At 35.5% G+C, this 16233-nt stretch overlaps 1 protein-coding gene across 4 annotated transcripts in view; it reads left to right on the forward strand.

The window, feature by feature from the left end:
* Positions 1 to 16233, forward strand: part of Sestd1 (SEC14 and spectrin domain containing 1) — a 101400-nt gene that overhangs the window by 43128 nt on the left and 42039 nt on the right. For all 4 annotated transcript variants that reach the window (XM_070019949.1, XM_070019967.1, XM_070019959.1 and 1 more), the window contains 3 exons: positions 1711 to 1819; positions 8089 to 8179; positions 12421 to 12534. In XM_070019949.1, the coding sequence (XP_069876050.1) occupies positions 1711 to 1819; positions 8089 to 8179; positions 12421 to 12534 (314 nt within the window). The remainder of the gene's footprint in view (positions 1 to 1710; positions 1820 to 8088; positions 8180 to 12420; positions 12535 to 16233) is intronic.

The raw sequence follows: 16233 nt of genomic DNA on the forward strand, positions 1-16233 counted from the left end.
GTTTTTTGAGTTCTAAGTATATTTTGGATATGAAACCCTTGTCCATTGTCTGGCTAGTGAAGATCTTCTCCCAATCTGTGGGCTTTCTATTGATCTTGCTAGCTATGTCCTTTGTCATACCGAAACTCTGCAATTTCATGCAATCCCATTTGTCTAACCTTTCTTTGATTTATTGTGTTTCTTGGTCTTTATTAAGAAAATTTCAGCCCATGCCAAGGAGCCCTAGAGTTTCTTCTATTTTATTTTCTATTCTTTTCTGAAATGAATACTCTTATAAACACTCATATTTGTAGCCTATTTTATACAAGTTCATCAATATAAATTCTTGTCAATGGAAGTAAAACTGTGCATATAAATTTGTATTTGGGCTTGTCAGAATGTCCTTCTAGGAAGATGGTTTTAATTTGTCTTCTTTAGCAGATATCAAAATGACTGTTTATTTTCAATCATGATGACATTGTTCTCTTTTTATCAGTAACATTCTTGAATCCCCTGATACTTGTCTTTGTGCAACATCAATCACCGTAACTTATCTTGAAAGACTTTTTCCTCTTGGCTTCTAGCTCTCTTTTGCTTTTACCCCGATGGTATTATAGTGATGATTTTTATCCCTTAGTGAAAGCTGAGGATGTGGAGTTTAAAGTAGTCATAAGTGTTAAACTTGTTCTTTCAAAAAAGCTTTCCAGTGGATCATAGTACAACAGTTTAGGTGAGGATTTGCTTGTATAGTTGGATAAAGCTTAGCAGTTTTGAAGAGCAAATGAAAGTTCTCTTAGTTCACCTCTTGTGGCTTTCTTTCTTGATATTTGATAATTATAGATATAATTCCTTAACTTTTTGGTAATGGAGAAAAGTTTTAAACAAACATTACTCAGTGACTAGTTTGAAAAGCACTTGTGTAAACCATTTTTTTTTTAAATTTTAAAGTAGAATCTTGCCAAGTGCCTGCAGCTCATGCCTGTAATCCACAGCTACTTAGGAGGATGAGAATGGAGGATCACATTTCAAGGCAAGCCTGGACAGAAAAGTTTTAAAGACCCCTTCTTAACCTATAGTATAGGTTAAGTGTATAGTACAGTGTTATATGTCTGTCATCCCCAGCTATGTGGGAGGATGAAAATGGGAAGGGTTGTAGTTGTAGGCTAACCTGGGCAGAAAAAAATTCTAGAGACTTTCTCTCCCTGGAGGGAAACTGGACATGGTGGTGTGTACCTGTGATTCCATCATTTTTTCATTTTCTGTATATTCCAAATAAATGTCAGTAATATTTTAATGTACTTCATGATGTAGCTTAGCAAGTAAATGGTCCTATTTTATAATATTGTTATTCATAATATTATTGCTTCTCATGACTTAAACCTTTTCTTTGTAGACAGAAATTTATTTTACTTTCAAATGCTTATTATGCTAGGTATGTAGTAGGCATTTGATGAAGTGATTATACTAAGAATCAGATTGGATGAAAAACAAAATGGTAACTGTTGTGTTCAGATGAAGATTTTGAGGGTGAAGTTTTTCTTTTCTAAGTTTTTATGACTTTGTTAAATCTCTGTAAACCTTTATAAACTACATACGTATTTGATAATTTTCAAATTATGCCTTAGATGTGTAATTATTTTACTAACAGTGTTCCAAGATATTTATTGCACATACAGCTTTCTATGTACTGTATATTAAAGATAACTTTTAAAAAAGTATCTTTTTTTGTAGGAGGAAAAGACAGACGAAGTGGCCTCATCCTAACCATTCCATTATGCCTGGAACAAACAAATATGGATGAGCTGAGTGTCACTTTGGACTACCTCCTCAGCATTCCAAGGTGATTCTACAGGTGTCTTTAAATCACAGTGTTCTTAGCAATGTGTCCTAATGTGTAACTTATCTTTTTTTTTTATTAGCAACAAGTTAAAATAATTTAAAATCCTCACCAGTACTTTTATCAACAGAAAATAATACTCAATTTTGTACTCTTGGTGTACCCAATGATACACATATTTTCAAAAGGTTTGTACTGTCATCTTTTTAGAAAGGTAACAGTTAAGTTTTTCTATATCATGAAACTTTAGAAAAAATAGAGAAGTTATTCTAGCAGAAATCATCTTTTATTCAGGTTACTATATCACTCAAGTGATATCAATACATGTATTCAGTGTATACTATTAGAAGTTTTCAAATTTCTTTTTAATGTAAAAATTTTTAGATGCTTGTGGTTCACACATAAATCCTAACTGTTGGAGGCTGAGATATGAGAATTGCAGTTTGCAACAGAAAGACTCTTATTCCATCTAATCAGCAAAATGTCAGCAGTAGAAGTGTGGCTCAAATGTAGAGTGCCAGCTGTGATAAAAAAATGTCTAGTACAAACATGATCCCCTAATTTCAAGCCTCAATACGGACATAGAAAACCCAAAAAACAAAAACAAAGAAAATATATTTATATTTTAATTCATAAGTCTTTGCATTGTTAACTTTTAGTTTTCAAATGAAGACAAAACTTAAAATCACTCTATTTGCTTGAGCCTACACTTCACAGACAGAAACAAATCTTTACCTTTGCAACAATTCTTGGACTTTTATGTGTATTTAATTTTTCTGATTTCAAATGTTCATTTTTTACTAGTAATATTAAATAAGATAATGCCTGTGACACTAACTAAAGTACTTTTGTCATCACCCTTTCATCTTCTTGAAAGATTCTAAGCTCAGAGTGTGTCTTAAAAATTGTACTTTTTAGAATCCTGTGCTGTGTGTATCCATATTTAAAAGTCAGTTGTCATTTCTCAATGTATGATTATTGGAGGTAGATACAAAAAGAATATTCTGTATTTAAGAAAAACATAGGCAAAGTTTACTTATTTAATTTATGTAAATGAGGTTACATCCCTGTCTTACATAAGAGGGAACTGAGGCATTGAAAAGGATGGTCAAGATAACTTGACCAGGAACATGTAGTATGTCAAGGCTAGACTTATAGTCTGAATGTAGCAGTCTGCCTCCAAGCCTAGATTTCAAAGCATTGTGATAGAACCACCTAATTTTATGATCACAATGTTGTAGCTATTGATAACTTCTGGGAAATTCACATTAAACTTGGATTTATCACAACTTGTATTTGACATAAGACATTAAATTTTAATGAATATAATATAGTATAGTATGGTCATCCAATTGGAGAATCATGGAATATTTGGGTTAGAAAGTACCAAAGCAATTATCTAACCACTTGTCTTTTCTTTTTAATGGAAATGACTACAGTTTCTTACTCTGATTATTCTTGATTCAGTATCTGTTAAGCTACCTTCCAGGTTTCCTCAAGCATTCACTTTTAAAAAATTGTAGTTTTCATTTTAAATTGTTTTCTCAAACTTCAGAAAAGCTTGTTATAGAAGAATCAGAAGAAGGAAAATGTTTGATGACTTGTGGAAGATCATATTTACATTGAAGTCATAAACCTTCAGTCAGAGTAAATGTGGGGGAGCCTGCAAGAAGCTCCTCATTATCGTAGATACTGAGGAAGTTGGGAACATAGCACAGAACAAATAAGTGTCACAGCTGTGGACTCATGGTATTAGATCTTACTGAGTGCTGTGAAAGCAAAGCACAGAGTCAGGAGAAACAGGGATAGTACAGAGTAAGGCAGTATGTGGTATTAGTTCATAAAATGATATCCTTTTACCGGAGATGAGTGAAGTGAGTAGCTGGCTCTAGGATATCTGATGAAAGAACATTTAAAACTGAGACTCTTGATTGCAAAGGTCCTGAGGCATGAGCAGGTTTAGCATGTTGTGAAAACAGCAACCAGGCTGGAGCAGTCTGAGAGAGGAACAGAGATCTGAGAGAGTGGTGATAAAGAGAGGCTACCATCAGTAAGAAAGGACCATGTTGACCATAATATGGGCTTCAGTTTTAAATAGGAAGGAAAGCCATTGTGTTCTCACTGAAAAGTGACCTGATATGGGTGATCAAGGTAGCTTGACAAGAGCATGTGATAAGTCAAGGCTTATATTTTTAAAGGTCCCCTAAATTTAAAGCATTGTGATCGAAGCTTCCAAGATATTAATAAGATAGTAGTCTTGCTTTCTGGAAATGTGTTACCTAATGAAGATGAATTACAAACAACTCATTAAAATAGATGAAGAATAAAGCTAGTGTCATTCTATAATATAAGCAGAACTCTGAGTGAAAGACAAGAAGCCCTTAATAATAATAAAAATTAGTGAAAAGCTTCAGAATTCTGATTCCAGAAATCTCTCACTAATCACTTTCTAGATCAGAAGTGTGCTTTGAGGCTTCTTTTCTTTTATAGAGTGATAGAACTCAGCCATATCCTCCTTGAAAGATTCTAATGGTGATTAAGAATATGGAGGCAAGCTGGGCACTGGTGGCTCACCCCTGCAATCCTAGCTACTCAGGAGGTTGAGATCTGAGGATCATGATTCAAAGCCAGCCTGGGCAGAAAAGTCAGTGAGACTCTTATCTCCTGTTAACCGGAAGTGGCACTGTAGCTTAAGTGTAGAGCACTTGTCTTGAACGAATAGCTCAGGGACATTGCCCATGCCCAGAGTTCAAGCCCCACAACTGACAAAAAAATAAGGAGGCAAAGTTCTAGATAGTTCCTTCCTTCTCTAAAGACTCAGTCATAAATAGGCTAGCAGTACTGAATTTTATTAGCACTTTAGGAATGCCAACATGCCCTTTATAAGGCATGATGTATAATATCTGAATTAAATATGAATTAAAAATGAAGTTTAAAAAATACTATTTTCACTAGACACTGGTGGCTCAAGTTCCAGATCAGCCCAGGAAAGAAAAGGCCATGAAACTGCATCTCAACAGATAAAGTTCAGCATGGTGGTATACACCTCATCCCAGCTATGGCCAGAAGCATAAATAGGAAAATTTCAGTCCAGGCTATCCTTGGCAGAAAGTAAGACTCTATCTCAAAAATAACCAGAGAAGAAAGGACTAGAGGCATGGCTCAAGTGGTAGAGCATCTGAGTAGCGGGTACAAATCTCCAAGCTCAAACACCATTACCACCAAGCAATAAAATACTATTTTCAAGTAATTGAAAGAGCACATGATCTTCCCATTTTAAATTAGTATCTTTGAATTTGTATATTTTCATTATCTATCTTAGTAAAATGTGAGAAAATTATGATTAAGCGTGTTTATTTAAATACTGAAACGGATACATGCAGTGCTAATTTCTTTAAGATCACTACAGATGTTACTTGCAAGCTTCATTACTTTCTTACTCTTAATGTGCAAATTAATTTATGGTATGCATTGAAATATAAACGTGTTGTTTTTGTAAAACTTACTTAACAAAATGGTTGTGTAACCTATGTCTTAGAGACATAGATGCTGGTGACAAAGAAGTGGCGAGTTATAGGAATGGGGTACTTCCTTTGGTGGGGAGGCCCACATGGACAGATCTGTATTTTAGTTCCACATCCTATAAACATCCAACATATTGGGAGAGTCCCTGAATTGTTTACAGTTCTGCAAAGTCCACAGACTATCCTATTCCTAAGCTGGTCTTGCTACAGCTTGTATCCCACTGAGCATGGTGGTCTTCCTAGATGTCACTGTGGACCTCTAGGAATGTCCTTATCCAAGTCCATAGGTAGTCATTATGTGTCGTATTTGTTTTGCTCCACAATGGTTATGTGCTCTTGCTTATCTACAGGTGACCACTGTTTGCATTACTCTCTACTCCAATAATATTTTATCTTTTATTTTGTAATGAAAATTGAAAATTAGCGTTTAAATTTCTTTTACTGAGATTTCATTCACATATTATAAAACTCACCCTTTAGGTAAAGTATACAATTCATTGGGTGTGTTTACAGGGTTGAGGAGCCATCACACTAATTCTAAATAACTTCATCAGTCCAAAAGGATCTCTTAACCCATTAGCACTCACTCTCTATTTTGTAAGTGGAATCATAACAATATATGGTTTTCTGTGTCTGGCTTCTTTCACTTAGTATTGTATTTTCAAGTTTTATTTATTCTATGGCATATACCAGTACTTTATTTCTAATGGCTGAATAATTTTCCATTATGTGGCAATACTACATTTTGCTTTTATGTCTATCAGCTGACAGGTACTGAATTGTTTCTACTTTGTCATTAGCATAAAATATGTTATCATGAGCATTGTGTGGGTATATACTTTAATTGGCTTTCCTTCTTGAATGATTCTCTGCTTACTTTAGAAGCTTCTGTACCTGCCTTTTCCTTCAAATTTAGCTTATATCATTGTCATCCTGGTGGTCCTTATTGTTTCTCACAGAACAGGTGATGTATTTCTTGATTACTTGGAGTTTATAGAGGAGGGCTATTGGGAAAGACCTTCTGTTTACCTTTCATATAATGTATAAGTGGGACAACTTTGGAAAAGTCAGCTTTTATTACCAAGCCTGCTGAGCAAGTAGTTGCTTCTGATATTGTAAGGTCAGTTATTGAGATCCTTGCTTTAAGTGCATAGGTAAAATAATAATGGCTGTATAGTTTTTGTCTTCAGGACTTTTTTTCTTTTTGGTCAGTTGTGGGGCCCAAACTCTGGGCTTGGGTGCTGTCCCTCAGCTTTTCAGCTCAAGGCTAGCATTCTACTACCTGAGCTACAGCGCCACTTCCAGCCTTTTCTACTTATGTAGTGCTGAGGAATGGAACCCAGGGCCTCATGCATGCAAAGCAAGCACTCTAACACTGAACCACTTTCCATCCCTGTTCAGGAATTTTTCTATATAAAGTTGTGTATTTTACCATAACAGACTTCTACAAAGTATTTAGTAAATATTTTAATATTTAAATTAAATATATATTACCCATTATAATATGGTAATATGTATAATATAATAATATTTTCAAGCACACAAGATAACATTTTACAGGTCAAGTGACAGAATGAGAAAAGGGGAGCCAACATGGGTCAGTCATGGTAGAATCAAGCTTTGGATCATTTTTTAAGCTCTACCTTGTCTCGTTAAATTCCTCCAAAGAGCAACAAGAATTTCCAATGGATTTATAAGTTTATTATTTTAAATTATTACTTCACAAGTTTTGTATTTCTGTCAGGAAGGAGAGACAAGCAGATATAAGGCAGTTGATAGTAATTAGTTACCTGCTTCATTTTAATTCCATTTTGGAGATGGAGAAATTAACATGCCAGTGGGACATGTGTGTGTGTGTGTGTGTGTGTGAGAGAGAGAGAGAGAGAGAGAGAGAGAGAGAGAGACAGAGAGAGAGAGAGAGACAGAGACAGAGAGAGACAGAGAGAGAGAGTGCGCGTGTGCGTGCATACATGTGTGCGTGTACTCATGCGTGCTTGAACTCAAGGCCTGTGTGCTGTTGCTGAGCTATTTTACTCAAGCCAGCACTTTCCCATGCTTTCTTATGTGAGTCACAGCTCTACTTCTAGTTTTAAGTCGTTAATTGGAGATAAGAGTCTCATGGACTTCCCAGCCTGGGTTTGCTTCAAACTGTGATCCTTAGATCTCAGCTTCGTGAATAGCTAGTATTATAGAATTACAGGTTTGAGCTAACAGAGCATTCGTCACCTTATTTATTTATTTATTTATTGGTGGTATTCTGGTTTGAATTCAGAGCCTTGCTCTTGTTAGGTCATAGCTACTTGAGCTATAACCCTTCTTACTTAAGTTTATGTCTGGATCTGAACTACTATCCTTGTATTTATGCTTCCTGTGTAATTAGACAGGTATACTGCCACACCCAGCTTTTTTATTGTTTGAGGTGGAATCTTGCTAACTTCTTCCATGGGCTGACCTATAAATCTATCTTATTTTATCTGCTGGATTATAGATGTGAGATATTTGTGTGTAGCCTGAATTTATCACAGTTTAGGACATTAACTGTCCATGCTTTTAGAGTACTTTCCTTTCATATTAGTTTGTGGATTATTATTTTCTGAAATGATGAAAATAAGTTGCTTCAGAAAGGATCATATGAGGAGTTTTATCGATAATGTAAAACAAAGCAAGTGAAGTGAATTTTATTCCATGTATTCTAAGGACTAAAATCTGTAGCTTATTTTAATATATTTTAACTTTGTCTTATTTCAGTGAAAAGTGTAAGGCTAGAGGATTTACTGTGATTGTGGACGGCAGAAAATCTCAGTGGAATGTGGTGAAAACAGTAGTCCTAATGCTGCAGGTAATTTTTCATTCTTTGTCTTTCAAGAAATGGCTTTTATTTTTATGACAAGAGGTCATGATGAAAATTGCAAATGCATCTCATTTGTTAGATATGACTAGACTTCTTGGCATTGACTTAGTTCTGAAAAACCTATATACCACTCAAATTTTGTATGTTTGAATTTATGTAGTATAGAAAATCACAACCCACTTCAGAGGTTTATAAATAGTTGAAAATAATAGGGCAAGTTGATGTACTATAAGCAGGCTTACCTGAGCTGTTCATGCTGTGCTGCTGCCTGTGTGTGCTCCCCTGGGCTCCGTTCTCACAAGGTAGGGAGGAGAAGGGCTGGATAAAGCTGATAAAATAAAACTTCATAGGTGTGGCTGTCATCCTTGTCATCCCTGTGTACCATCCCTGTCTTTCCTTCAAAAAACACCAGGATTCATGATGATTTTATTTATTATTTATAGCCCAGAAGAAATGTAGTTTTTTTTTTTGTTTTGCCCTGGGGCCTGAACTTTGGGCCTGGGTGCTGTCCCTCAGCTCTTCAGCTCAAGGCTAGCACTCTACCACTTTGAGCCACAGCGCCACTTCCAGCTTTTTCTGCTTATGTGGTGCTGAGGAATCAAACCCATGGCCTCATGCATGTAAGGCAAGCACTCTACCACTGAGCCACTTTCCCAGCCCGGTAGTTAAGTTTTTTTGTGGGACCTTAAAGGCTTTCAGATTACATTTAATAAACCAAGTTATTAAGTCCTTGAGAATGGGGCCTAGCCTGTTATGTATTTCCTATGTTTGTCACAGACTGGGTCTATGACCCCTGGCATGTAGCAGTCTCCTAGTTAGAAGTTTTAGGTTTATTAGAAGAGCTTTGGAACTATTACCTTGTGAAGTGGGAAAATAAAACATTTGAGTGACTGAAAGGGCCTGGCTTACTCTTAGGCACCCAGTTGTCCATAGAAAGATTTCTAGAGAAGCAAGATTTGAGATAATTAAAGAAGTTATCTAGTTTAAATGAATGAAAATGAAAAGCCAGTCCTGGCAGGGACTGTGGCTTAGTGATAACTCAAAAATGAAGCACATTCAATGAAGAGTTGATAGACTCCTATGAGAAAATATAATTTGATGGTAGTGTGGGGTAGAGAGCATTTAGTGAGGTGAATATCAGTAATGGTGAGAGGTAGATCAGGAGTTTTAAATGAATTTGATGAATAGTTGGGAGCTGCTTTATGGTTCTGTGGAGAAAATATAATTTAAAAATGTAAGTGATTACTAAGGTGAATAATTCCTAATGTTTGATCATTTATTTAGAGTAATTGGGATAAAAGTATCTGAGTAGTGGGAACAAAGTAATTTTGGTTTTAGTTTCAGTGTTTAATGTGGTTCAGGTACTTTTCTATTATTGCTAGGTGAATTATCTTATTTAATTTTAGCCTCACAATCTAACCTTTCAGAGTAAGGTCTCATAACTTAAAAGGTCATCCAAAACATAAGGAATTCAAATAATTTAAAACTGGAAATTAGAATTGCCTTAGAACTCAGACTTGGTTTTACTCTTTTTTTTTTCTCTTGCTTGTTTAGTTTTTTGTTTTGTTTTGTTTTGTTTTATTTTGTTGTGCCGGTTCTGGGGCTTGAACTCTGAATGCTGTATCTAGAGCCACTGCTCCATTCCTGCCTTTGATGGTTAATTGGAGAGAAGAGTCTCATAGACTTTCCAGACAGGCTGGCTTCAAATGGTGATCCTCAGATCTCAGCATCCTGAGTAGCTAGGATTATAGGCAGGAACCATCAACACCCAGCTTAAGTGTATATTTTTTTTTTATATTTAAAATCATTAATTTTAATTGCAAAATTGATTTTTTTGTTTTTTTTTTTTTAAATTGTGAAAATACTGTACAAAGGAGTTACAATTACATGGGCAAGATAGTGAGTACTTTTCTTATCAAGCATTGTGTATTATTTTTTTTAACCAGTGCATATACCCAAATTATCTGCTCATTTCTTCATTCTTTTTGAGCGTTTGACCTAAATATTTCATCTCCAAGATCACTTGTAGGTAGAAAAGGCCTCTGTAGGATGTTTTTGAGGGGCATAGATTAGTACTTTTTTCTGTCAACTATGTTCTGGCACTTTTACCTTCCAAACCCTGGTGATTACCTCTTCTCTGTGAAAAAAGTTGTTAAAATTATTTGCAGAAGAGAAGTCCGTGAATTATGATCTTGTGGTCTTCCCTACATCATATGTACCATATGTATATATCGTATGTATCATATGTTTCCTGCATTCATATGTATCATGGATAAGATGTTTGGGACTTGCTGTTTAAACTGGACTTCGAGCAGTGGCAGTGTTGAAGAAGAATCAGTGGATTCATCTGCCCTTGTAATTTCTTTTCTGATAGATTTTTTTTTACCAACTTTTGGATTTATTCATAATTGACCTTTTCAGAGTTTGCCATGGCCTGCTGTTTTGTCCTGGTTAAAACATTTCTACAGGCAGAATCACTCACTGTTTTTATCTCAAAGGTTCTCACAGCTTTCATGTTTTTGAAATACTAATCTTCTGCAAGTCAATAACTGAATAAATCTCTAATGTTCTTAGCTTCTCTGATTAAAGTTTTGACACTTTTGAGTTTTGTTTTGTTTTCCTTAGTTATAGCCCAATCATTGCAAGAGGCACTAGATTTCTGAAGTTCCCAGTGACACATTGAAATTATAAGATTTTCTCTTAAAAGTTTTGTGTTGTTTATCACTGCTATGGTTTCGAATAGGAATGAGACCTCTAAATGTAAATAAACTTTATTGGCATGAGGCTATGCCTATCGTTTACATAGAATCTATGTCTTCTTTCTTCTATTATGTCAGAATTGAGTAGTTGCCACAGAAGCAGGATGGCTTGTGAAGCCTAAAATGATGTTTATCTGACCTGTGGTCAAGGACATCTAAAATGCTGTGATAGAACTTAAGAATCAGATGTACCTGGTTTCTATTCTTATCTATTACTTTTAAACTCATTATCTTAGATGAGGTACTTTGTGACACTAAGATTATTCTGTAAAATAGAAAAAATGAGATGTACTTGTTAATGAGGATTTGCTTATTCAGCAAATATTTAGTGTTTTCTGTATGTCAGATATTGCAACTTTAAGGGTGACATAATAGGTCAGGTACCTGTTGTTGGAAACCTCATATGCTGTTTGAGGAGTTAGTGAGCTATTTGAGGAGTTAGTGAGCAATTAAGCAAATTAATAACTAATATAACATCAGATGATGGGTGCTGTGGAAAGGTAGTGCCAAAGGCAGCCTACAAGTATTGCTTCGGGTAGGAGGGATGAGTAAGGTCTCTTTAAGGCATTTATATAGATGCCTAAGTAAACAGGATAGTCTTGCTATTATAGAAAGGACATTCTGGACACAGGCATTATGGGGAAAGGCCTGAGGTGGGAGCAGACTTACAAGTTAGGAGCAGCAAGGGTCATCATGACAGTTGTGGGGAGAGGTGAAAGGTGGGGTCCCTAGGACAGCAGGGACTAAGCTTGGAGGATGTCAGAGGCCCTGGGAAAAGGGTTTGAACCCTACTGTTGAGCATGAGAGAAATGTCAAGCAGTAATTTTAATACAAGAATATTTCAGAAATGGGAATGGTTTGGCAATGTTAGCATTGCAGATGGTAGAAATGTTTAGAATAAAAGATGTGTTTTAAAGTTAGACTTTCTGAAATTTCCTGAAAAATACATGTGAAATATGTGTAAGGCAATAAATATTAATTTCCTTTCTTCTTCAGGTAGTACAAATAACCATATCCAGCAATTGCGAAGTTGTATAATGTGAAAGATAATCATGCAGAATTTGTACCTCTTTGTATGGTTCAGACTAAACATACTTTGTATGAAAATTGACTTTATATTTTTTGAAGAGATTCTTTAAGATGATAGTATTAGAAATTTTTTTGTATCCCCCAAAAAATCTGGTTTTAATTATTTCTAGCTAAACTTTCCTTGAACTGTAAATTTACTTGCTAGTAGAGAGTTGAGAAAAATAAAAAGTAGTTCATATAGTCTGTCTAAGATTGAAATCTCTTCTAAATAGCTATCACATCTTTATTGCCATTTGTTTTTGGAAGTTTGGAGACTTTTTTCTACTTTATTTTAATTTTTTCCTAAGTTTCTTACTTAGCATAATTTATGAATATTAATTTGAATGTAATAATTTAACATTCTGCATGCATAATTTTTACCTATTTCCCTGTGTTTTACAGAATGTTGTTCCAGCAGAGGTATCCCTTGTTTGTGTAGTGAAGCCAGATGAATTCTGGGATAAGAAAGTAACACATTTTTGTTTCTGGAAAGAAAAGGATAGACTTGGCTTTGAGGCAAGTATAATCTGGGAAAAAATCTAAAAGAAGTATTGTATTTTTAAAGTATTTTGCCATTATTACTTTATTTGTTCAAGATGTTTATTAGCATTGCTTAATTAGTGCTTCACACTATAGTATATAATCAGAATTCAGGGGCTTAGAGAGTAGATTCTTTGTGAATGACTACAAAAACTTTAGTTGTACATATGTCACTCTTTACTAACTCTTTCAAGTAACTGGAGCCTTTTTAAATAAATAAATGTGTGTTGTTTCCTAACAAAATTTAATAAATACTACTAATCCAATACATTTTGAAGTCTAATTTCTATGATGTGACATTAAGTTTTTAGTATCTTTCTCACAAGAAGTCTGGTGTTGATCCTCTGTGTTAAGTGTAATTAATGAGGACAAAGCAAGGCTGGTGCATGAACAGCAGTTCAGCAAGCATAACATTGTACCAGCACAAAACAAAAAAGTCAGTTAACAACCAGCCTGCAGTTACAAACTTTTTTTTAATGTATAATTGTTTAAAAAGAAATATAACAATTTATTTTTGACAAATCTTGTTAACTGAGGTAAGCAAGCTCAGAGAAACAAATGGTGCATATTCCCTCTCATATGAGGAAACTAGATCTAAAATACATTAAAATACAGGTCTCTAGGCATTCACACACAATATGACCAAAGGAAGATACTCTCAGGAAAGGAACAGAAAGGCACAGTACCTATGTGCATCTGATCATGCAGAATAATAGTTATGGAAATGAACTCCAGGATATGGAAATGATTTTTTCTTTTTTGCCGTTTTTGTTTTCTTTTTTTCTTTCTCTATATATATTTTTTTATTGTAAAAATACTGTACAGAGGGGTTACAGTTACATGAGTAGGGTAATGAGTACATTTCCTATCAAGCATTGTTACCTTCTCCTCTGTTTTCCCCCTATCGTCTCTTCCCTCCCCAACTCCTCCTTCCCCCCAAAAGTTGTAAAATTTATTTTCAATGTAGTGTCTTGTACATCTCATTTTTACAGTGGGTCAACCTGTATCTTTATTTAAGCATTTTGTTATATCCCTTCCCCTCCACAAATTATAAAAATGTATATATACAAGATGCAGGACACTGGAATCAGATACAGTGAAAACAGGGGTTATACCGTGGGGAAGAACAAGAAACAAGAGAATCACATAGTGCATTATAAGTATGTTAAAAACAATAGCAAGAAAGAAAAAAACCACTGTATCCCTGTCTTGGGGTTCATGTCTGTTTTTGTTTTCTTTGTCTATTTTCTTTGGAAGTGTGCATGGACAAAAGGTGAACAAATTCAGCAGTGGTACTCACTGGACACCATGTTGAAAAACTACACAACTTGTGGGTAGGATAGGAGGGAAAAACTGGGGAGAGAGCGGGGGATGCAGTGACATTGTTCAAAAGGAAATGTACACTTTACCTGACTTTGGTAACTGTAACCCCTCTGTTTAATAAATATTTTTTTAATAAAAATAAAATATTAGAAGTAAGGCAGCTGTTTTTGTAAGTCTAAAAGAATTTCTGTTATTAAGACATGGAAATAATTCTCCTATTTTTGGTTATATAATACCATTTTTCATTTTATATAATCTTAAAGTCGAGCATGAAAAAAGATAATTGCATAATTTATGGAAAAATCACCTGTCTTAAGTATCAAAGATCACTAATGCCATTTATTAAGTGGGCAAATAACAATTCTTCTCTTTGAATTGGGAAGCATAATAACTCCGCTGGTGCTTTCTCCTTCTCTCTAACAAACAGAAAGCCCTCTATTACACTGTCACCCAGGTTGTCTGTATTAACAGACAGTGGACTCTTAAAGTGATTATGACAGAAAGGAACTTGGGTAGTCTTGGTACTATTTGTAACTTAAGAAGCCTTAGTGAGTCAATTTAGAGAAAATGACCTGATATGGAATTGGTAATCTTTTACCACATCAGCTCTGAAATGTTTCCATTTTCTGTTTTCTTTATGTCAGTTGTTTGTGTTCTAATTTGTTTCCTTGTTTTTATAGCTTCTAGAACCTTCTGCTCTACTGTTTCCATTGTCAGCTTTCTAGTTTATTACTTCAAATCCATTTCACTCCACTGTGTTTCTTATTTATGCTTCAGCACTGGAAGTTGCTCTTTCTGTAAAATCACAGCCTGTGTGCTGTCTCGCTGGTATAGAGTGATGCTTGCTTAGAGCTGCTTTGTCTTCTCAGAAGTTGTGTCTGTAATTATGTGTTGTGTCCTGATGTCATTTTCCAAAGGCAAGGGGACAGTTGCTCTCCTGTGTAAGCAGGCATTGCCGAGGGAATTTGCTTCCTGTACATATACCTCTTCCTCCTTGTGTACCTCTAAAGGTAGCTGCTGGTGTCAGTATTTGTAGAGTAAGATGTTTTCCTACTATTTTTGTCTTTGTATTTTGCATTAAAAGAATGTTTACAGGGCCAAGCACAGTGACTCACGCATATAATCCTAACTACTCCAGTGCTGAGATCTAGAGGATGGAGGTTGAAAGCCAACATGAGCAGAAAAGTCTGTGAGGCTCTATTTGCAATTAATCAGCAAAAAGCTGAGGTGAAAGTATGGCCTAAGTGGTAGAAAATTAGCCAAGCAAAATCCAAGGAGAGTTCAAGGCTCTGCATTCAAACTGACAGGCATGATTTTGGGGTTTACTCAAAAGACATACTCTTCAGAGTTTAATTTTGTCTCAAATAAAGCATTGTAGAGAAGTAGACAAATCATCCATTTAATTTGACATTTTCTGTGTATCTTTTCAGGAGAGAGAATGTTAGGTCATAGTATCTTTTCAGGTATGAATTGATGCCTCATTTAGCAAATAGTTTATTTCATCATGGGATAAGCATCTGTCTCTTACTTTCATTGTTAGAATATGTTTTATTAAAACATAACTAGACATTTCTGAGGAATGGAAAAGCTTACTCCTGGGGCTTGGTTGTCATTAGTATTTGTAGATTGTAAGTCTACAGATTCCAACCTGATGGCAGGTTAAATAGCTCCCATGGGTAACTCCACTCACTGTTCACTGTAACACCACACCAGAGTCAGAGAGCTCATCAAAAAATCTTCCACTTGTGGGGCTGGGAAAGTGGCTCAATGGTAGAGTGCTTCTCTTGCATGCATGAGGAACTGGGTTCGATTCCTCAGCACCACATAAGCAAAAAGAAAAAAGCCAGAAGTGGTGCTGTGGTAGAGCGCTAGCCTTCAGCTGAAGAGCTGAGGGACAGCGCCCAGGCCCAGAGTTCGGCCCCACGACCAGGCCCACCCCCCCCCCCCCCCCCCAAATATCTTCCACTCAAGCCCGAGAATAAAATAAAGCTCTTTAGGACAGTTTGCCATGAAGTGAGAAACATTTGCAATGTTCTTTTTATTTTGTTTTTCTTTTTAAATTTTAAATTAGTCCCACTATTACCAGAGTAGGCAGTGTGTACAAACTCCTTGTTTGAGAGACATTAAATTGCCATTTAGAATAGCTATAAATAGCTGGGTGTGGTGATCCATTTCTGTAATCACAGCTATGCAGAAGGCAGAAGTAGGAAGGTGGTGGTCTGAAGCCAGCCCCAGGCAAATAACAAGACATTATCTGAAAACTAAGCTAAAGAAAACAAAAATAAGACCTGGGATGTTAGTCAGTTGATAAAATACTCAGTATAATGTTAAGTATGCAGTTATTAAACAAAC

This window comes from Dipodomys merriami, unplaced genomic scaffold (genome assembly GCF_024711535.1).
Source record: "Dipodomys merriami isolate MVZ:Mamm:240054 unplaced genomic scaffold, mDipMer1.0.p SCAF_1, whole genome shotgun sequence".
In the NCBI taxonomy this organism is placed as follows: domain Eukaryota; kingdom Metazoa; phylum Chordata; class Mammalia; order Rodentia; family Heteromyidae; genus Dipodomys; species Dipodomys merriami.